The following is a 23,176-nucleotide window of genomic DNA, read 5'->3' on the forward strand; positions in this document are numbered from 1 at the left end:
GCTCAGTATTTTTCCCAGGGACCTGTAGGAAGGCTGTTCATACCCTCAGGAGCAGAGAAAGCTCTGTGGCAGCTTTTTGCCTCTCCACCAAACGCAGGAGCCGGCCCTGCTTCCCCTGGCTGCGACACCAGGGCACCGGAGCTGCGCCCTGAGGAGGCGTGCCATGGGAACTATAAACACAGCTGCTTTCATGAACCGTGTTATTCACCCCCTGGCTCACTCTCAGTTGGACTGATGATGTCTTGAGAGCATAATGGAGACCATATTAAAATGTTTTCTGGTTGCATTGCCTCACCTAGATATGACGTGCTGCACTGCTCCATTGCACAACTGGTTGTCTGAAAAAGGGGAGCTGTACTGTAAATAAGACTTAGAAAGAAGACAAAAGACAAGGAAATGGAGAAGGGACTGGAGCACAAGTGCTGTGGGGAGAGGCTGAGGGAGCTGGGGGTGTTCAGCCTGGAGGAGAGGAGGCTCAGAGGTGACCTCAGCACTGTCTGGAACTCCCTGAAGGGAAGTTCTGGCCAGGTGGGGGTTGGTCTCTTCTCCCAGGCACTCAGCAATAGGACAAGGGGGCACGATGGGCTCAAGCTCTGCCAGGGGAAATTGAAGTTGGAGAGCAGAAAGAAATTCTTTGCAGAGAGAGTGCTCAGGGATTGGAATGGGCTGCCCAGAGAGGGGGTGGATTCCCCATCCCTGGAGGTTTTTCAGCTGAGCTTGGCCGTGGCACTGAGTGCCATGATCTGGTAAAGGGACTGGAGTTGGACCGAGGGTTGGACTTGGTGATCTTGGAGGTCTTTTCCAACCCAATCCATTCTATGATTCTATGAAATGGCAGGAAGTCAATAAATCAGTGTGCAATCTAGTGAGGACATACCAGGGTTTGTACCTCTCCTTGCAACAGAGAACCACTCGACAGAGCTAAAACCCATGGTGCTGAAAACTGCTTTGAGTTCACTTATATAACAAAAAAAGGAGTTACAACTCTTTATGGGAGACAGAAAGTTTGGTTATTAGGAGCACAGGATTACCTGAACACCCAGTGTTTCTGCTGCCTGAAGCAAAGCATTGTCCTTCAGCTTTATTTGCCCTTCAAGAGTCCATCTAGTTTACGCCCAGGGACTTGTATCTCCATCCAGCTGCTCATTAGTCCAATGGTTTGGAGCTTTTTCCACCTGATGTATTGAAACTCTCCTCTGAGCACACCCTTTCCTTGGTAACTGGTGTTTTCCTTCCTTTCCTTTCTCCTGCAGAGTTTCCCCCTTGCCTTCTCTCCCTTTGGCTTGTTGGTGGCCACATGTCTGGACAGATCCAGGGAAGGGCCCAACTGTGCTGACACCACCATGAGAAGAAGCTGAAATTATTTCCTTTGTTAGGAAGAAGCACGTGTGGGAGAGGCTGTTTTGACACAGGCCACCAGCAGCACATGTTGGTGGCCAACAATGCCAAGTGCCATCGTGGCTCTAGGAGGGCACAGGGGTGGTGGCAGGGATCTGCTGGCCCTGTGGTGGTGATGGGACCCTTGGGGGCATAGCGGTGACCTGGGGGGGGATGGCAGTGACTAGGCAGCAAGAGAGACACAGTGGTGGCCCAGGAACATGGTGCTGACCTGAGGTATATGGAGGAACAGGGGGATGTGGCAGGATGCCAGGATAGAGCAGGAAACCTGGGAACGTGACAGGACATGGAGGGGACACGGGAACACAGCATGGCCCCGAGGCAGCTGGAGTCACTGGGAACACTGAGGGGCTGGGAGGCAAGTGCGGGGCACAGTGAGGCCAAGAGGCACCTGGGGACATGGAGGGACCATGAGACACAAGGGGACATGGAGGGGTCATGAAGCACACATGGGACATGGAGGGGCCATGAGGCACATGAGGGACATGGAGGGGCCATGAGGCACAAGGGGACATGGAGGGGTCATGAAGCACACATGGGACATGGAGGGGCCATGAGGCACAAGGGGACATGGAGAGGCCATGAGGCACAAGGGGGGACATGGAGGGACCATGAGGCACATGGGGACATGGAGGGGCCATGAGTCACAAGGGGGGACATGGAGGGACCATGAGGCACCTGGGGATATGAAGGGACCATGAGGCACATGGGGACATGGAGGGGCCATGAGGCACATGGGGGGACATGGAGGGACCATGAGGCACCTGGGGACATGGAGGGGCCATGAGGCATAAGGAAACATGGAGGGGCCATGAGGCACATGGGGGGACATGGAGGGACCATGAGGCACCTGGGGACATGGAGGGGCCATGAGGCATAAGGAAACATGGAGGGGCCATGAGGCACATGGGGGGACATGGAGGGACCATGAGGCACACATGGGACATAGTTCAGCTCTGAAGCACTGGGGGTATACAGGAACATGGCTCAGCCCTGAACAGAGAGGAACAGGAGGACACTGGTGGACAGTCCTGAGCACACGGTGACATGGCAGGGCCCCGGGGCACATGGTGACATGGAGAGACCCTGAGGCACAGGGCACATGGGTGCAGAGCCCTGAGGCACCTGGAGGATGCAGGAACACAGCTCAGCCCCGAGTACACGGGGACATGGCAGGGCCGAGAGGCACAAGAGGGACACGGATGCTCAGCCCTGAGGACACACGGTGGCAAAGCCCAGAGAGGACTGAGAGTGCCGAGCCCTGCGGGGGCCACAGGAGCACTGACAGGGACCCTTGAGGGCGACACACGGCCCCGAGGGCGACACATGGCCCCACACACAGCCCCGAGGGCGACACATGGCCCCACACACAGCCCCGAGGGCGACACATGGCCCTGAAGGGGGACACACTGCCCCGAGGGTGGACACATGGCCCCGAGGGAAGGACACACTGCCCAGGGCAGCATCAGCCCCGAGGTAGCACAGTCAGCAATAGGACAAGGGGGCACGATGGGCTCAAGCTCTGCCAGGGGAAATTGAAGTTGGAGAGCAGAAAAAACTTCTTTGCAGAGAGAGTGCTCAGGGATTGGAATGGGCTGCCCAGAGAGGGGGTGGATTCCCCATCCCTGGAGGTTTTTAAGGTGAGCTTGGCCGTGGCACTGAGTGCCATGATCTGGTAAAGGGACTGGAGTTGGACCAAGGGTTGGACTTGATGATCTCGGAGGTCTCTTGACCCAATCCATTCTATGATTCTGTGATTCTATGACACACAGCCCCGAGGGAAGACACACCACCCAGGGCAACACCGGCCCCGAGGGGAGGACACACGGCCCAGGGCAGGAGCGCCGGCCCCGCCATCCCGTTGCCATCGCGACGCCGCCCGGCCCAGCCCGGCCCGTCCCGGCGCGGCCGCTTTAAGAGCGCGGCGCCCGCGGCCGCCCCCGCCCGCCCGCCCGCCGGAAGGGGCCGCGAGCCCGAACCGGCACCGCCGCCGCTGTCCGCCCGCTCAGGTAAGCGGGGCTGGTACCGCCACTGCCACTGGCCCTGCCCGGGCTGCGCTGGACTGGACTCGGCTCGGCACGGACGGGGCGGGGGCGGGTGTGGCGTGGCCAGCGCGGGGCCGGTTCGCTCCCCTCCCGTCGCTCGAAAAGCCCCGCGGCGCTCCCGGACCCGGCGGGGGTCGGACCCGCGCCCCGGGACTCGGCGGGCGCGGGAGGGGCCGGGCCGGGCTCGGTCCCCGCGGCAGGGGCAGGTCGGGGCCGGGCCGGGCTGGGTTCGGTCCCCGCGGCAGGGACAGGTCGGGGCCGGGCCGGGCTGGGTTCGGTCCCCGCAGCAGGGACAGGTCGGGGCCGGGCCGGGCTGGGTTCGGTCCCCGCGGCAGGGACGGGTCGGGGCCGGGCCGGGCTGGGTTCGGTCCCCGCGGCAGGGGCAGGTCGGGGCCGGGCCGGGCTGGGTTCGGTCCCCGCGGCAGGGACAGGTCGGGGCCGGGCCGGGCTGGGTTCGGTCCCCGCGGCAGGGACAGCTCGGGGCCGAGCCGGGCTCTGTTCCGTCCCCGCGGCAGGGGCAGGTCGCGACCGGGCCGGGCTCGGTCTCGGGGCTTTGTTCGCCCCGCGTGTCCCCCCGGCCCGGGCCGTGCGTGTTCTCCCTCCCAGCTGGTCCCCTCTGCCCCAGCAGCCCCTGCCATGGGATGGGTTCTGCTCAGTCCCAGACCCGCTGGTGCCTCGCGAGCTTGAGAGCTGCACACTCGTGGTCTCTCTTAACTCCTCTGCCTGTTTTTTTTTTCTTCCCTTTTTTTCCCCCTCTGTGGGAAAACTTTGCTTTTAAACTTTCACTGCAGCCTTTTCAGGTTGATGCCATTGCTCGTTCAGTGCTGTGGTTCCCGTCCTTCTTTTCGTGCTGGAGGTGTCAGCTTTCTGCTCCTTTGGCCGCTCTGCCTTCTAAATATGCTTTAATGGAGAGGTAGGATTGGGAAAAGATAAAATATGAGAACCTGAGACTGTTTAGTGTGAGCTTCTCTAGTGGCATCTTGCAAGCCAAAGAGGAAAAGAAAAGAAAAAGTGATCAAGTGAAGCTCAGGGCGCTTTGCTTTGTTGCAGACAGAAAGGGAAAACTTAGGAGGGAGTGACTGAGATTTTGTTTCACTCTGTTTCGCTTCTCTTGACGCTGAAAGATAAACTAGCATTTTGAAATGCTTTGGTTTAAAATGCCGAGCTCCTCATTTTCTCTTCAGCTGGCTCCGTTATATTAAAAAAAAATGTTCTTTTTGAAAAAAAAAAAAGCAGTTCTGCAGTATTGGAGCCAGCAGCAGTGGTGTGTGTGGGCAGAGAGGCCTCGCTGCTCTTCCATCAGCCGTTCCTGCTCTGTCTCTGTGGACTGTAAAATTAGAAAGGCTCCGATGTCCGTTCGCTCTCATGGCTGGGTAATGTGGGCTGGGAAATCAGGAGCGAGCTCTGCACGAGCTGCTGTGCCTCTCCTGGCTTGCTCAGCCTGCAGGCTGTGGCCTCTGGTGTATAATTGAGGGAAGTAATTGTGTTTTAAGAAGCCTTAAATCTCTTACCCAGGTGTGTGCTCGTCCCCTGGGCACGTGTCAGGGGTGTGAGTGTTTCTCTGAGCAAATGAGCTCCATCCTTCTGATTGTCACAGGCTACAGTCTGAAATCTGCAGCTGCTTAGAATCACTGAATACTTTGGGTTGGAGGGGACCTTTAAAGCTCTTCCAGCCCAACACCCCTGCAGGGAGCAGGGACATCTTCAACCAGAACAGGTTGTTCAGAGCCCTGAATCGTAGAATCAGCTGGGTTGGAAAAGACCTCTGAGATCATCAAGTCCAACACTCAATCCAACCCCAACCCTTAATCCAGCCCCACTGTGATCACCAGATCATGGCACTCAGTGCCACATCCAGTGTCATCTTAAAAACCTCCAGGGATGGGGAATCCACCCCCTCTCTGGCCTGCCCATCCCAATGTCTGACCACTCTCTCTGTAAAGAATTTCTTCCTGATCTCCAACCTAAACCTCCCCTGGCAGAGCTTTAGCCCATGCCCTCTTGTACTCCTGTTGGTTGCCTTGAACGCTGCCAGGGTTGAGGCATCCACAGCTTCTCTGGACAACCTGTGCCTCACCACCTTCCTTTCCAAAACCTGCTGCTTTGTATCTAATCTACATCTCCCCCCCTGTCCCCACTTAACAACTTGAAAACTTCCAAGAGTGGTCCATGGGAGACCCTGAGGCTCCCAGTCCTCTTCCTCCCCTGGGAGTGGCCCAAGTGACCACCTCCTCCTCAGCCTCCTCCTCCTCCTCCTCCTCCTCCTCCTCCTCCTCCTCCCCTGGAGCTGGCTCCTTGCCTTTCCCAGGAGGTTTCATCTTTGTCTGTCCATTCCCTGTCCAGGAAGACTTTTATTTGTCACATCTGCCCTGAATTTGGTTTCTGTGCACGGTGACAAGCCAGGCCATGTTGAGCACAGGTCTGTGGTGAGGGACAGAGCCAAGAACAACTAGAACTGGGTGTAATTGAGAACTGTCAGCTTTGCAGGGAAGGAGGATGTTCAAAGCTGTGGCTTGGGGTGGCTCTTTGGATAACACCGAGTGGAGAATTGCATCTTGCAGTTCTAAACAAAATCAGAATGTCCAAATCCTGGGGAGTTACTTGGGCTGGAGCCCAAAGGTGAGAAGGCAGTAGGGCCCTGGGTGGCTTTTCCTCAGAGGTTCTGCTGCTGCTGCTCTCCTGCACCATCTGCTGTGGTTGCTGTTCTGGAGATGTCTCAGAGTGACTTCAGAACAGCTGAAATATTCATGTCCTGGTATTTTGGAGTAGTCTGCTTGTTCCAGGTTTCTTGACCTTCCTTCCCTTGGTGGTGACTGTTTCATAGAATCATAGAATGGATTGGGTTGGAAAAGACCTCTGAGATCATCAAGTCCAACCCTTGGTCCAACTCCAGTCCCTTTACCAGATCATGGCACTCAGTGCCACGGCCAAGCTCACCTTAAAAACCTCCAGGGATGGGGAATCCACCCCCTCTCTGGGCAGCCCATTCCAATCCCTGAGCACTCTCTCTGCAAAGAATTTTTGTCTGCTCTCCAACTTCAATTTCCCCTGGCAGAGCTTGAGCCCATCGTGCCCCCTTGTCCTATTGCTGAGTGCCTGGGAGAAGAGACCAACCCCCAGCTGGCCAGAACTTCCCTTCAGGGAGTTCCAGACAGTGCTGAGGTCACCTCTGAGCCTCCTCTTCTCCAGGCTGAACACCCCCAGCTCCCTCAGCCTCTCCCCACAGCACTTGTGCTCCAGTCCCTTCTCCAGCCTCGTTGCTCTTCTCTGAGGGGTTTGGCTGAGGTGCCCTGGAGGGACCTGCAGTGTCCTGTGAGAAGGTTTTGGAGAGCAGTGCAGAGACCAGTGTGCCCACCCAGGTGTCAGGTGCTCTGGGCTGGGCTGAGGCAGCTCAGGGGCATCCAGGAGGAGATTGGGGTTGGAAGAGAGGCCGCTGTGACAGGGAGCAAATGCTCACCTCAGCAGTGAGCAGCACAGACAGAACAGCTGCTCCTGCCTGCCGTGCCCTGGCTGGATGGTCTTTAGGCAGTTTCTGGATGAGCCTGTGGGTGAAATTCACTGTTTCATTCCCCAAATGTCCTGCCATCCCCTTGGGCTGTTGTATGTGCTGGTGTTTGCCAGGCATTGGCCTGAGCTGCTCTTAAACTGCAGCTGTTTTTGCAGGTTCCCAGTTACTGCACAGTTGTTCTTACTGTGTTTATTTTAGTGGTTATAAACTGATTTTTAAAAAGGAGTTGGAACTTGAGCTGGAAAGTCTCCTTTTTCTTCTTCCCTTCATGATTTGGTTGAGAAGCTGCACCAGAGGAGGCAGCAGCTGAACCTTTCAGTGTTGCCCCCTCCCTTTGTACTTTGAATTTTCTGAGCTGTGGTTTCCCAAGAATTTTGAGGTGGTTGTCCTGGACCTTGATTTTAGTAGCAGACAGATGTTTGGGGGAGGTGTCTGCTCTTAATTTGGTAAAATTAAGAACTTGGCTAAGGAGTAAAAAACTTGAAGGAGACCTCTCATAACATTTTGAATGTTTGCAGTCAAAGCCAAGTGTTCATAAAGACACAGAGGGCAAAAAGCTTTTTTTAAGTCAATTATTTCAAATTGCTGTGAGGTTCAGAGTATCATTTGGAGCAAGAAAGTGCCACCATTGACCAAAAGAGTTGCAGCCTGACTGTCATCCTGCACTGTCCAGGGCAAATCACCCTGATTCCCACAGTGCCTTCACCAGCTATGGATTGAAGTGTAGGTAGTCTTTGTTAGGAGTAATTAGCTTTTGTAAAGATAAAAATTGAAGGAGAACCTTGGTCCTCTGCTCTCATGGTAATAAATGTGTGTTGCCTGATCTTTGCTTCCTTCTGTTTGTTTCAGAACAGTTACTTTTGCAAGTTGAACTGAAAAGAGGTTCTGCAAGTGGTGAATAATCCACGGCTGGGAAGAGCCAAGGGCTCAGTTCTGCTGATCTCCTTTGTTAGAGACAGCCTAACTTTTTTCCCCACCTCCCTCCTGTGTTCTGTGCTGAACATTAAACAGTGATTTCTATGCAAGAATTTTAAGAAAAGTCTTTCAAAGCGCTTGAATGACCAAGTAGGGGCAGCTGGGAAGGGGTTGCCTGGGAGATGCTGCTGAGAGCAGCTAAGGCAGGGTGTGACAGCCTGGAAGGAAGTGAAGAAAGGCAGGATGCTGCTCTGATCTTCCCAGCCTCCCTGCTGGGTGCAAGAGTGGTGGTCCTGCTTCTGGGAGCTCAGGGAATGCAAATCCAGAGAAGAGCAACGAGGCTGGAGAAGGGACTGGATGTGGCACTGAGTGTCCTCTGAAACACCTCCAGGGACAGAGAATCCACCTTGTCTTGATCCAACCCCACTGTGATCACCAGCCCCTGGCATGGAGTGGGGTTGGATCAAGGGTTGGACTTGATGATCTCAGAGGTCTCTTCCAACCCAAGTGAGAAGAGAAGAGCAACGAGGCTGGAGAAGGGACTGGAGCACAAGTGCTGTGGGGAGAGGCTGAGGGAGCTGGGGGTGTTCAGCCTGGAGAAGAGGAGGCTCAGAGGTGACCTCAGCACTGTCTGGAACTGCCTGAAGGGAAGTTCTGGCCAGGTGGGGGTTGGTCTCTTCTCCCAGGCACTCAGCAATAGGACAAGGGGGCACGATGGGCTCAAGCTCTGCCAGGGGAAATTGAAGTTGGAGATCAGAAAGAAATTCTTTGCAGAGAGAGTGCTCAGGGATTGGAATGGGCTGCCCAGAGAGGGGGTGGATTCCCCATCCCTGGAGGTTTTTCAGCTGAGCTTGGCCGTGGCACTGAGTGCCATGATCTGGTAAAGGGACTGGAGTTGGACCAAGGGTTGGACTTGATGATCTCGGAGGTCTTTTCCAACCCAATCCATTCTATGATTCTGTGAAATGTGCCTGAGTGTGTGAGCACAGAGTCACAGTCACGCTGCTTGTGCTGCTCCCCACGGTGCTCCTGCTGCAGGAATGAGGTGCAGCTGGCCCTGCACAGCCCAACTGGGAGGGTGGGCTGGGAATCAGAGCTGTGCTTTGTCCTGCACTCTGCAGTGCTCCTGCTCTGTAGGGGTTTCACTGGGAGGGAAAAGGTGTTGCCTTCTGGGGGTGTTGCAGCACAGGGAGGAGCTTCTGCAGCATCAGAATGTTGTAGCCAGGTGGGGATTGGTCTCTTCTCTCAGGCAACCAACAGTAGGACAAGGGGGCAGGGACTTAGGCTCTGCTAGGGGAGGTTTGGGGTGGATATAAGGAAGAAATTCTTTGCAGAGAGAGTGTTCAGGCATTGGAATGGGCTGCCCAGAGAGGGGGTGGATTCCCCATCCCTGGAGGTTTTTAACCTGAGCTTTAACTTACCAGAAACTCAGGTAAAGTTCTGTTACATCACTTTAAGCAATCTCAGGGCAGAGCTGGCTTTCCAGGGTGCTTTGTTTGTGCCCTTAGTCTTCTGCAGAGCTCCTGCTGTGCTGCCTGTTCCTATCTCCAGGTTCATGTCCAGAGTCCAAGTGATAATTGTGGGGAAATGCTGTAATAGACATCCAGAAATTAAGAGAATATTCTGTTTCACACATTCAGTGTGTTGGTGCATCTTTAATGGGTTACTTTGCTGGACGCTGCTCAACTTGCAGCTCTGAGTTTGTCCTTCCACTCTTCCAGCATCTGCTTAGGATGAGTTTTTCTTGAAAATGTGAGTGATTTCAGGCTGTGGAGAATGCAAATAGGATGCTCCAGTTAGGTGTTGGCAAACTGTCCTGTCTGGAGTTGTGTGGGAGGAGAAATGGTTTCTTGGTTGTGTGACCCCAACGGGGAGAAGAGCAGCTGGGGTTTAGCAAACTGCTTAGAATTATATAGGCCCCCAAGTTCTCCTGAGACATCTCTCCTTTCCTAGAAGCTTCCTTTAACAAGCTGATTTCTCAGGCTGATTGCTTGCAGATGAGATCATACAGTGTGTTTTGCAGGGAAAGAATCTCAACTTCAACTGGTGAGCCAGAAAGTTTTAACACGCAAGTCACATGCCCACTGTCCTCATGGCACACACAGAACCCCAGAGGCTGTGAAAGAGCCAGATCCAGGGCAGCTCTGAGCTCCAGCAGGAGCTTCCTGAACACAGAGAATACCCAGGGATGCTCCTTGCTTGGACAGCAACAGGAGATGATGGCAAGGAAGTATTTCATCTCTGCTTAGCTCTGTTTCTCTCTTTAGTGTGTGTGGTGTTGGGATAAACCCAAGGCAGGGAAGGCTCTCATCTGCCTTAATTCCACAGACGTTTTCCTGCTGGCTTCAGCAAAGGAATTTGTGTAGAATTGATGATGGTTTTTTTCTGTTAATGCATGAGAACATTCTGAGCAGGGGAAGAATCCATGTAAATGTTCTGCTGCAGAGGATCCCACCAATCGCTGGTGCCTCTCAAAGGGATGCTGGTTTCCATATCTCTTGATATGGATTACTCTTCCAAAGCAATCACAGCCATCATTTAGGAGTGTTGAAAATTAAGGAAAGCTGTTCCTACGTGATGCTGGGTGGTGTTCTCAGCATAGGGAGCTTTTCTTGCCAACAGCTTTAAAGTACAACCTGTTCTCACAGGCAAGGTAGGAAGGCACCTTTCTGATGCCAGAGCCTCTGTGCCCAAAATCACTTCCTCCAAATTAAGAAGGTATTAATTAAGCAAAAATGGACTGGGGGAGGGAGAAGTTTTTATTGGTTATGGAAATAGGAGCCAAAGAGCCATTTTGTTTCCCAATCTCTTTAAAAAAATTAAAAGAAAAACGGTGTCAGAATTTGTGGGGAAAGTTTCAAATCCCAAATTTTAAATTTATCAACATTTTATGCAACTTGAGGACAGGAATGTGTAAGGCAAGATGTGTTACAACCTCCTAGCACTGCCCAGCCATGTAGGGAAGTCTCCTCCTGTGGGTCACTCCTGTCAGCTGCCTTTTCAAACAGATCCTTGCAAGGAAATATTACAGGTGAGCACAGACTTGGTGGTATTTGGTTTTTTACATGTCTGCTCTGTGGGAGTTTATCAGAAGCTCTTTCCAATGTATAACTTCACACAGATATTTTAGAGGTGGAAAGTTAGGCACAAAAAAGTAGAAAACTCCTCTATGTGGGCTCCTCAAACTTCCTTTGGCTCCCTTGGGAGTGTGTAGGGCCATGCAAGTACTACATATACTAAATATCTCTTTTCTCAGCCGTGTTGTTTTATTCCCTAAGTGAAGTAGTTGTGAACACAAGTTGCTTTGGTTCCATACCCTTCCTAGTAATCCCAGGAGCCTTCTCTCAGTGAAAAGCACTGGTAGAGAACTTGTGGCTCTGATGGGTGGCAGTGAGAGGGGTGTGTTTGTTGTGGCAGCTCAGCCATTTCATGCTCCCCTCTGCTCCTGGGTGGGATCCTGCTGGGTCTGGTCAGGACCCACATTCCCAGCACCCCCAGCCCAGCCCCACCACAAATGCAGAAATAAAAAATAAATATTCCTGGAGGATCACACTACCCAGCAGGAAGATGCTTGTCAGGAGCAGCAGAAACAGCCTGAGCTCAGAGAAAATCACTCCTTACAGGCTGACATCTTCCTGTTGGACAATACTGGCACTCCAGCTATTGCTGCTGCAGTGTTTAATTTATTTTAGCCTGGACCCTGTTTGATGGTCAGCCTGGGCTGCTGGCTGGGAACACATGGGAGGTGGGGATTTGTCCTCTGGAAAGTGCTGCTTAAACCTTGTTTTGTCCATGAAGCTTTGAGTGTGGAGCTGTCAGAACAGCAGCCCACTCAGAACTAATGCTTGCAGAATGCATGACCAAGGAATGGAACTGGGTGGAGTTGTTCCAAAATTTGGATTTGAGGCCTGTCTGCTCCTAATGCAGCAGCTCTGGGTGTTTGCTTGGAAGTGCTCCCAGTGTGGATGATGCTCTTCTGACCTGAGCTGACTTTTCTTTCTTGATGTTTGGGTGCTGTGCCCAGATCTGTGGTGCCTGATGAACCTGAAACAAGTCAGCTCCTGTCAGGAGATGGCGGGGAGAGGATCATCTCCTTTGTGCCCCAGGGGATGGAGGAGGGACAGGCAAACCCAGCAAGCAGTTGTGTTCCTTCCCCAGGACTGTCCTGTGTCCTGAGGCTGCCAGCTGCACTTTGGAGGCCAGAATAGGGTGGGGTATTTTCTTCCAACCAGATGAATTTATGCAGTGAAAATGAGAAATTAGTTCAGTTTCTCTGGGAATAGCATTTAAGGTGTTAAAACGTCCCACCCATCAGTAATGAGGAGCTGCTCAAGAACAAGCAAATACAGAGATGGAGCCTGTAGAGTTTTCAGCTCTTCTGTTTCCTTGGAGGATGAGAGTCTGGGCATGTTTTTGTTGCATTTATCATTTATTTGTGGTGTCAGTCCTTTATGTTGCCTTCTTATGGAGAGCTACACTAGCCAAGTGTCAGGTTTTGTTGTCCATCTCTATTTCTGCTCTGTTTTTTCACTTGTGCTCGTTTGTTTCTGCCTGTCAAAAGGTAAAATAAATTAAACACTGCAGCAGCAATAGCTGGAGTGCCAGTATTGTCCAACAGGAAGATGTCAGCCTGTAAGGAGTGCTTTTCTCTGAGCTCAGGCTGTTTCTGCTGTTCCTGACAAGCATCTTCCTGCTGGGTAGGGTGATCCTCCAGCAATATTTGTTTTTAATTTCTGCATTTGTGGTGGGGCTGGGCTGGGGGTGCTGGGAATGTGGCCCCAGTGCTGTGGTGTTGTTTGGGATGAGGTGCTCACCATGTGCACTGTGATTCAGCTGCTGAAGAGAGCAAAGCTCCTCCACTGTTCCCCTGCGTGAGGGTCCCCACGCCGTGAATTCCTCTTGTGGACTTTGTTTTTAAGTGCATGTGCTTTGCATCTGTCTGGCCTGTGATGGAGATTCTAATAACTCAGCTTCCCCAAGTGTCCTATTTTCCATCAGTTTGATGACTTCCATCTACATCTTTAGCTAACAGCAATCTTATATTTTCTTTTTATGTTTTGGGGTGACCTGGACAGGGCTTTACTCTGAGAAAATGAGCTTTGCTGGCCAGTGCAATGTGCAGGTCCTGTGGGTCTGTCCTGGCAGCACCATGGATGGGCATGGGGGAGGAACAGCACCCATGGCAGTTTCCCTGGTGGACAAAACCCTTCTCTTCTATCTTGGGGCCTGCTGCTGCTTCCCCATCACTCTTCAGACAGCACCTCATGTCCTGCCTTCTTCCCAAGGCCTGAACCCCCCAGTGATTAGTGTGGTTCAGCCTCTGCTGTGGCATTTTTTGGCCTCCTCCCAGCACTGGAAGGACACCAAATAGCAGCAGAGACCTCCCTGGAGTGAACACTTACAGTGGGAAATGAATTTTCTAGTTGCTTCTAAAGTCTTGGGAACTGTTGGCTGTCTTGCTTTTGTGTTCTTGGATTAGGGCAGGCTGTTGGATTTGAATGCACAGCTGAAGGTCAGTGCCAAAGAGCAGCCTCTTGGAGGGGTGTTAATTTGTGCAGGGACAGTGTGACAATGCCCTGCCCCTGTTTGGGACCTGGGCAGTCATCAGGCCTCTGGTCCTGGTACTCCAGCACTGCTGCCAGTACAGAATTAACCCTCTTTGTGTCAGTGCTGACATCTTTGCTAACCAAGCTGTTAATATAATCTAGAAAGATCTCTTGAGAGAACTCAATGCAAGTCTCTTGTTGGCAATAATTACTCTGCCTCTTCTATTGCTGTCATGGGATGGTGGAAACACTGGTTGAAAGGATATCCTGAGGTCTCCAGCCTGACCTCCTGCTTGAAGTGGGGCTGTCTCCAGCATGTGATTGCCTCAGCCATGGCTTTGTCTGGCTGAGCACTCTGGGGATGGAGCAGTGTGGGATCAGCTTTTGTTTGCTTTTGCTTGAGTGTTGTACCTAGTGAGCCACCCTATAGCGTGGGTCATGCATTTAGGTTGGAATTACCTCATCCTGCAGGTTTAAAAACATTTAAGTGAACTGTTGGGCACTGTCCCAGTAGGGCTAATAATGTAACGTGTAATGGATCCCAAGCCTTCTGTCTTTTCCATGCTAGTACAGGAAACATGAGCAGCCCCTCGTGCTGTTAGTGCAGGGAAAGGCAGGGATCCTGTTAGGTGGTTTTCCCATGTTTGCCCGGGGAATTGCAGGTGAAGCAGTGCCTGTAGGACATGTGCTGGTGCTGGAATGAGCTCATGGATGTTTTCCCTTGGGTGTTATCCCTGGTGTTTGTCAGGAGGGGCAGGATGAGCACTGTGCTTCTTTCACTGGAGATTTTATTCCAGAGACATGGAAAGTAACAGCAACAAACCAAAGCAAACCTTAAGCACTGACTTTAAGGTCTATCAAGGAGGAACAGCACATGGGAAAGCACTGTGAGCTTCCTTTGCTCTGAGGAGTGTGGGGTTGGTGCTGCTCAGAGTGTGCTCAAGGCACACAGTTGCCTTTTTATCCACCCTCCCCAGCCCCTTGCCCAGCAAGGAGAGGGTTTTCCTCAGAGTCTGCTGCAGTTGGAGCTCACATCTAAGTTACCCATCACGCTCCTGAGAGTTAATGGGAGCAGAACAGCTCTGGACATCTGAGGAGTGAACTTCCCTTCTGACATGCCATGGGCTTCTGGGCTCAGTGGGTGTCCATGGATGGCACGTAGTGAGGCCAGACCAGAGGCTTGCTGCTGTGCCTGGCCTGGGCTGGATTTCTTCAGGCAGAGCTGCAGATTGCAACACCCTGGTGCTTGTTTCAGCCAGGAGGCCTTGCTTGGAAGGGAAATGGCTGACATGGAAGGAGCTGCTGAGGAGGTGGAAGCTTCCCAAGCCCAGGCCTCTTTGCTCGACTCAGATCTGGCTGCATCCCTTGATTCTGCATCCCCTCATGTAACAGGGAGACTCAGAAATGGTGTGTGCTTCATGGGCACTGAAAAGGAGAGCTCCTGTGCTCTGGTCCTGATCTTCTGCCTGGAGATTGATGATTGCTGCTCTGCCTGCACTGCCCTCTGCTCTGGAGATTCATGTTGTGTTCATGTCAGATGAGTGTGGTGTGTGGGGTGAGCAGTGGTGTCCTTGGGTGGGTTACCACTTCTCACTTGCAGAGGGCCCCTTTGGTATCCTGTGCATCTGAACTGCTCCTGCCTTTTGTTTCCATGCCAGAAAGGGCAGCCAAAGGGGCTGGGAGCATGGGCTTCTGCAGTGCCCTGGCTGTTTGAAGGTGGTGGTCCTTGCTGAGGAATCACAGGCACGTGGTGAGCTGTTGGCAGCTGCTCTCTGTGTGCTGGCTTTGGCCACAGTGCAGGGGTCAGCTTTGGGGCTGTGTGGCCACAGGGCCCTGGAGCAGCTGTATGAGGCTTCAGGGCTGTCAGCTGGAGGCTGGAGCTGGCTAGCAGCTCTTTTGTTAGCACCAGTTCTTTCATGCACCACTTCTTTTTGCTTGTTTTCAGGATCTGTAATGGCACTGCTGCCACGAGCTGAGCTCTGGCTGTTCCGTGGTGCACTTGGGTCAGTGTCCCTTGGCTGGTGCTTCAATCTCTCCCTTCCCATGTGCTGTTCCTCCTTGATAGACCTTAAAGTCAGTGCTTATGGTTTGCTTTGGTTTGTCACTGTTACTTTCCATGTCTCTGGAATTAAATCTCCAGTGAAAGAAGCTGATTAGCTTTTCTCTGAGCTGGGTTTGGAATTAATATTCAGACACTGATCTTGAGCTCCCCACAGCTTGTAGTTTTGAGATGTCATATGCCAACATAGATCCACCTGGGAAACTTCTGGGAGAGAGGAACAGACATGGGGAGGTGTCACTGCAGGTGAGGTGGCAGGATTTTGTCCCCAGCAGTCCCAGGACCTGTGTCAGCTCTGCTTGTCAGAACTCCTTGCTCCAAACTCTGTATTCCAAAGGGCCTGCTGCAGTGCTGGGGGGACACACAGGAAGGATAATGCTCAGGATGGTAGATACTATCTCGTGCTTCAAGAAGAAAAGTCAGCTCTAACAGAGGCCTTGTGCCTGCTGGATGTGCCAACCACTTCCAGGGGTTAGATTGGCAAAAGCTCAGAGCAGAGGTGTTTTGCCTTGTGGAATTGAGCCCTTCCTTGGTGTGGCAGTGATCCTTGTCTGCAGCAGGACACCAGAGGGTTCTTGGCTCATCATGCAGACAAGGGTGAGGCAGAGAGGCTGGAGATGTCCTGCTTGGGCTGTTCCCAGTGTCCAGGGATAGGGAGGGATGTCTGTCTGCAGATAATGGATTTCTCTGCCCCTTTGTCACAGTTGCGTCAGCAAAGATGGGCAGGGAGAGTGTTTACAAGTGTGTCCCTGCTGAGCCTGTGCCAGGAGCTCCTTGTCTGGGTGATGTGTTCACTGGGCCTTTGTCATTGAAGCAAGTAAAGCTGAACTCATCTCACTGCCCTCCTCCTGACCTGGGGCTATGGGTACCACTTTCTTCACTCTCACCACCCTTCAGGCAGCCCCTGGTACAGCATTTGGGGATCGTGTTTAAAAGATAGAGCAAGTGGGAGGTTGCTGCTGTTTGGAGCTTTCCTGGTAACATTGAAGCTCTGAGTGGGATTTTTGTGGTGTTTTATTCCTTCACTGCCACCTCCCCAGCCATTCTGATTGCTGGGAGAGGGAGCTGTGGTGTCAGGGTGGTGCTGGGGCCTTTGCTGCCATGTCCCAGCAGGACAGAGCTCTGCTGAGCCCAGAAACAAGCACACTGGCTCAGCTGCAGAATTTTCTATTGGGAGCATGAGGATGAATCTCTCCCATGGCTGGACCAGAGGTTGTCCTTGTTTTGGTGATTTGGGAAGTGACTGAGGGGCAGAAGAGACACTGTACTGCTGTGGTACTTGCCCTCTTGAGAACTCTTGTATCCCCTTTCCAAGCAGGAAAAGCTTCCTTGGCATGGGGTCAGAGGTGTGTGGTGGAGCTTGAGTGTTCCCTTTGTACCCTTGTTGTACAGGTTTAGACCCCTTGGGATGGGTGTCCCACATCAGGGTCCAGAATGTCACCACATGTCCTGTGATTTCTGAGGCTCCTGTCACCCTGCAGGGCAGCTCCTGCCTGTCCTTGGTAAGGGTGGTTTGGCAGTGTTGCCTGGAGGGTGTCACACACAGGGGGGGGTCACACACACGCGGGGGGGCGGGGGGGGTTGTCACACACACACGGTGGGGCGGGGGGGGTTGTCACACACACACGGTGGGGCGGGGGGGGTTGTCACACACACACGGTGGGGCGGGGGGGGCTGTCACACACACACGGTGGGGCGGAGGGGGGGTTGTCACACACACACGGTGGGGCGGAGGGGGGGTTGTCACACACACACGGTGGGGCGGAGGGGGGGTTGTCACACACACACGGTGGGGCGGAGGGGGGGTTGTCACACACACACGGTGGGGCGGGGGGGGTTGTCACACACACACGGTGGGGCGGGGGGGGGTTGTCACACACACACGGTGGGGCGGGGGGGGGTTGTCACACACACACGGTGGGGCGGGGGGGGGTTGTCACACACACACACACGGCAGGGGGTTGTCACACACACACACACGGCAGGGGGATGTCACACACACACGGCAGGGGGATGTCACACACACACACACGGGGGCGGGAGGGGGTTGTCACACACACACGGGGGCGGGAGGGGGTTGTCACACACACACGGGGGCGGGGGGGGGGTTGTCACACACACACGGGGGCGGGGGGGGGGTTGTCACACACACACGGGGGCGGGGGGGGGTTGTCACACACACACACACGGCGGGGGGGGGTTGTCACACACACACACACGGCGGGGGGGGGTTGTCACACACACACACACGGTGGGGGGGTTTGTCACACACACGGTGGGGCGGGGGGGGTTGTCACACACACGGGGGGTGGGGGGATGTCACATACATGGGAGGGTGTCACAGGGGGATTACAGACACACACACACACACAGAAACACAGACACACACACATGTCTCAGAGTTGCCCTCCCCACCGTGCCAAGCTCTGCTCCGCTTCCCACTTTTCCCAGGTTCGTGGCTGGCAGTGGAGTTCTCTGCAGTGTCAGAGCTGAGCTGAGCAGATGTTCAGCTGGGATTGTGGGAGTGAACACACTCTCACACTGTGGTCAGGACAGGACAGGGCTGGAGGGTGTAAACAGCACTTTTACAGCAGCCTTCTGTGTTCCATCAAAAGTTCTTGGAAAGGTGAAGGCAGGAGCTGGCTTTCACCACCTCTCATTGAAAGGATAAAAAGCTTGAACACTGTGCAGGTCCAGCCTCCTCAGTGGGACTGTCCTGTGCTCCTCAGCTCCTGTGTCCCTGTTTGGCTCAGGGCTGCTCAGGTGATGTCCTGGTCCTTTGTGACATGGTTGTTGGTGCTCACAGGATCACCAGCTCCTGCTGTGGCCTTCCCATATAAAGGCAGTTGGAATTCCTGCCATATCTGGGCTGAATGGGAGGAAAGGAGGGTAAGGACCATGGAGCTGAGCCACTGTGGAGGGACAGGTGGTTATATGGGGACAGCCTGTTGTGCTGCTGCAGCACAGAATCATAGAATTGATTGGGTTGGAAAAGGCCTCTGAGATCATCAAGTCCAACCCTTGGGCCAACTCCAGTCCCTTTACCAGATCATGGCACTCAGTGCCACGGCCAAGCTCAGTTTAAAAAATAGTCCTGGCAGAAGGAGCTTTTTGGTGTTGTTTCATTAGCACGATCCTTATTTATACAGACATGTATTCCTGTCTCACTGGTGGTAACTGGGGCAGGTCTCTGGCCACCAGTCACAGGTTTGGTGTGTGCCTCTTGACCTTTTTGCAGTGGGATTGTGTAGCTTTTCCTCTGTACTGTGAGGAGGGATCCCCTCAGGTGTTCAAGGCCATCAGTCTGTCTCCAGCTGCTTCTCTGGTTGCCTTCACCTTAGTGCCAACACCATCATAGGTGTTCATTCATTTATTTCTCCCAGTGCCACCTGGCTTGGGGACAGCAAGAGGGAACTTCCAGGTCCTGGTGTGATCAGCTCACCAGTTCATCACCCACAAATTTCAAATTCCTGCTTTGCTCCTCAGTATAGCAGGTTATTTTTAAGCAGTGGGAGAAAAAAAAACCCCAAAACATTGAAGCTCTTCCAAGGGATTATTTTCTATTTTGTGAGTCTTCTTCATCTCTCCTTAGAATGCTTTTGCAATGCTCCTGAGATGCATGATACCATATAGATGCCTTAAACCAATTTTTGCTGCATCAGGATAAAAAAACTGTTGTGTCTATAAGTTTGTGTGTGGAATAAAGCATGTGCTAATGGGTCTTCATTTGTTAATTGGATGGATCTTTTCCAAGGCCAAATACAGTCTGTTGGAGACACCAGCAGGGTGCCAGGGTGGTTCTGCTCCCTTGCCTTTTAGGAACCTGCCTGTGCTGCAGAAAGCTCCTCTGTGCAAAACCAAACCAGGGTCTGTTGATGTTATTCCTGGTCCTTTGAGAAGATGACTTAGTGGTCACATGTGCTGCTATGAGGTCATTAGGAAGTCTCTCAAATACACAATTTGAGAAGCAATGATGCTATTGCAGAAATATGCTCCCTCTGCCATGAGGGATGCAAAACTCTCCAAAGTCCTTGAGTTTGCAATAGCTCAGAGTGGGATCTGTTATTGTGCATATTTGGGCTCATTCCAGTGGTGAAAAAAAAGGCTGTTTTCTGCTTTGCTTTATGCCTCGATTGATTAGTGGATGTGTACCGTGGGATCAAGTTACATCTCAGAGGGCATCCAGCAGAGCCTGTTTCTGTGCTGAGCTGCTGAAGTGAGTCTGACTGCAAGGTCAGCAGTTTTCCAGCAGTGTTTTGTGCCTCCACAGCACTGCCCTTCCCCGGGGAAAGGAGCTCCTCAGGTCTGTTTGTGAGCTGGGTTACTGCTCTTCCCAGCACTGTGGGCAGATGGAGAGCTCTCTCTGAACCCTCGATGTTGCTTCTGGGATAAGCATCTGCTTTGGTGCTTTTATTGATGTCACTTCTGGTTTCCCTGTCCTGCATGTCCAGTGTTTCCTTCTGCTGCAAGCTACACTGTGGCCCCCAAAGGGAATTGGTTTGGTCCCAGCCTACCCCTGTAACCAGCTTTGTTTCTGTGCACCATCGTGCTGATGGGACAGCCATCCTTGTTTTGGCAGGAGAGGCCTTGCCAGGGTGTTATCAGACTCTGTGACACCCTCTTGGAGCAGGGCTTGCCAGGCAGGAAGGGGCCTGGTGTCTTCCCATATCTACCCTACTGCTGGTTGTGTGTTTCTGTCCCAAACCTGAGGGGACAGAAACACAGGATTTCTGTGACTCACTCACACATGGAAAAATGACCCCAAAGTGGGGAAAAAAGTAAATAGTTTTGTGTTCTCTTACAGAGGTGGGGTTTGTGGCTGGGATGGGGTATGGAGACAGGCCAGGTGACACCTGACTGCACTTGTGACCATATTCTGTGTGGTGACAAGTGACAGAACCAGAGGGAATGGCCTGAAGTTTTGTCAGGGCACGTTTAGGTTGGATATTAGAAAAAGGTTCTTCCCCAGAGGGTGGTGGGCACTGACCAGGCTCCCCAGGGCAGTGGGCACAGCCCCATGGCTGCCAGAGCTCCAGGAGGGCTTGGATGATGCTCTGGGGCACCGGGTGTGACTCTTGGGGATGGTTCTGTGCAGGTTAAGGGTCGGATTCCATGATCCTTCTGAGTCCCTTCCAACTGCACATTCTGTGATTCTGAGGGATTTCAGCTCCCTGCTGTATTTCCCACTTGCTGTGGCACAGTGTGGTGCACGTCTGCTTCCTGGTTTTGGGATACCTAAAGCACCTGCTGCTTCTCTTGGGGCTTTGCTGTGATTCCTGCCTGGAGCTGGAGTGGCTTGGGGGAATCTGAGGGACAGGCTGAGTGGTGCTGTCCCCAGTTCTCAGTGTCTGCTGTGGAGTCCTTGTGAGTCCTGGACCCACTTCCCAGCCCAGCACTGCTGTCACAGCCCTGCACTGCTGGCCCCAGGAGGGTGTTTGCCCCTGCCATGTGTCCATGGGGGACACCACTGTCCTTGCAGGAGCCAGGCTGGCACCTGCACCTCCAGACAGGCAGGTCAGCAAAGTGCATCTGCTCTTTGGATAGACTGGAGAGATGGGCTGATTCCAATGGGATGAGGTTCAATAAGGCCAAGTGCAGGTCCTGCCCTTTGGCTACAACAACCCCCTGCAGCGCTCCAGGCTGGGCACAGAGTGGCTGGAGAGCAGCCAGGCAGAGGGACCTGGGGGGACTGAGGGACAGGAAGCTCAACAGGAGCCACCAGTGTGCCCAGGTGGCCAAGAAGGCCAAGGGGATCCTGGCCTGGATCCAAACTAGTGTGGCCAGCAGGCCCAGGGCAGTGACCCTTCCCCTGGACTCTGCCTTGGGGAGGCCACACTTTGAGTGTTGTGTTCAGTTCTGGGCCCCTCAGTTGAGGAAAGAGATTGAGGGGCTGGAGCGGGGCCAGAGAAGAGCAACGAGGCTGGAGAAGGGACTGGAGCACAAGTGCTGTGGGGAGAGGCTGAGGGAGCTGGGGGTGTTCAGCCTGGAGAAGAGGAGGCTCAGAGGTGACCTCAGCACTGTCTGGAACTGCCTGAAGGGAAGTTCTGGCCAGGTGGGGGTTGGTCTCTTCTCCCAGGCACTCAGCAATAGGACAAGGGGGCACGATGGGCTCAAGCTCTGCCAGGGGAAATTGAAGTTGGAGAGCAGAAAGAAATTCTTTGCAGAGAGAGTGCTCAGGGATTGGAATGGGCTGCCCAGAGAGGGGGTGGATTCCCCATCCCTGGAGGTTTTTCAGCTGAGCTTGGCCGTGGCACTGAGTGCCATGATCTGGTAAAGGGACTGGAGTTGGCCCAAGGGTTGGACTTGATGATCTCGGAGGTCTTTTCCAACCCGATCGATTCTGTGATTTGGTCTCCCTCTGCTGCTGGTACCCTAACTGGGGGTATAAACCAGTGTCCCCAGGGGATGTTCCTGTCCAATCCCAGTGGCCTGGTCACCCAGGTGAGCGTGGCCCCAGCCCTGTGTGTGCCCTGGGGCTCTGCAGTGGCCATGGCAGTGGGTTTGCAGCAGAGCCCAATGGGCAGGGGCAGCAGCTGGTGCAGGGGGTGCAATGGCTTTGCAGCAGTTCTGTAGCCCCTGTGGCAGAGGTGGGTGGTCTGCCAGGGTGCCACAGCCTTCTGGTCCCTGTGCCCAGCTCAATGCCTCCATCTCCTGTGGTCCTGGTTGTCCTGCCACCATGGGTGGAGCCTTAGCAGTGTCACCTGCCTGTGAGGTTCCCCCAAAGTGCCACAGTCTGGTATTGAGCTCTGTGTTTTCTCTCTCTCTGTATTTTAAGAGCAAAGGCAGTGCATGTGGTGTCACACAGCTGTCTGACAGCTGCACTGGTGACCTTCACCCCTGCAGGACCCCGAGCTGAGGAAGGCAATAGGGGTGAGCTGTTGTGATGAGCAGCCCTGGTGTCCCTGCTGGACTCTCCCTCTTCCAGGAAAAACTTTGGAGGCAGAACTCCAAATATCTGAGAAGTGCCCGGGGTTACAATAATTCTGTCAGCAGGACTTGCTTAATAAATGACCGGTTCTATCTCTGCTTTTTACCTTTCCTCATGGATGGCAGAGGCTGGTGAGGGTGAAGGTGAGGATGGTGCTGTTCCCACCGGGATTCCCGCTGGGAGCACAGGGAGCCGTGTTAAACAAGGAGGTGCAGGCTGGTCTGCGGTGCCTGGGCTGCCCCTGGGACTACACGGGCCCTGCTTCCTGAGCAGGAGAGCTGCTTTATGTTGTGGTTTTACTAAATGAATTCAAAGCTTGGCCTTCCTCCAGGCAAAGTCTGGGCCAAGTGCCAGCGGAGCAGCCCCCAGGGAGAGCACTGGAGCAAGGAGGGGCCAACAGCAGGGAAGAGCAGAGGAATCCAAGAAGGCAGATTTGCCTAGAAAACAGCTCTGTTTCCATCTGCTGGGTCAGGAGTTGCTATAGGAACTGGGATGATAGAGGCAGGGCCATCTCCTGGGCCTGTCTGTGTGTGCAGAGGGAGGGAGGAGGGAGGAGTTACTCAAGTTTGAACATATCATGTGTGCTGGTGGAAAGTTGCAAGGAATGTCGAAACTACAGCCTGGCTCAACCTGTGGAGCTCTAAAGAGACATGGCAGCTGTTCCCTGTGCTCAGCAGACCCCAGGAGGGGCAGGTAGGGCCCTTCAGCTTAACCTGGCTCTCAGCTTGTGTCCTGCTTTCCCCCCATATTTCTGTCCTGGGATAAAGCACAAATGCC

At 53.5% G+C, this 23,176-nt stretch overlaps 1 protein-coding gene across 3 annotated transcripts in view; it reads left to right on the top strand.

The window, feature by feature from the left end:
* The first annotated feature begins 3,349 nt into the window (after window positions 1-3,349).
* The window catches only part of LOC139681370 (discoidin domain-containing receptor 2-like), a 72,857-nt gene continuing 53,030 nt past the window's right edge, over window positions 3,350-23,176 (top strand). Inside the window, exon 1 of one of the 3 annotated variants that reach the window (XM_071574720.1) lies at window positions 3,350-3,407. Coding sequence is in view for 1 of the 3 variants with exons in the window: in XM_071574721.1 (XP_071430822.1) it covers window positions 23,050-23,092 (43 nt within the window). In the remaining 2 variants the exon portion in view is untranslated. Of the gene's footprint in view, window positions 3,408-22,937; window positions 23,093-23,176 lie in introns of those variants that run through there. The other 2 variants (XM_071574721.1, XM_071574719.1) reach the window with 2 other exon arrangements.

Source organism: Pithys albifrons, chromosome 20 (assembly GCF_047495875.1).
Source record: "Pithys albifrons albifrons isolate INPA30051 chromosome 20, PitAlb_v1, whole genome shotgun sequence".
Lineage (NCBI taxonomy): Eukaryota > Metazoa > Chordata > Aves > Passeriformes > Thamnophilidae > Pithys > Pithys albifrons.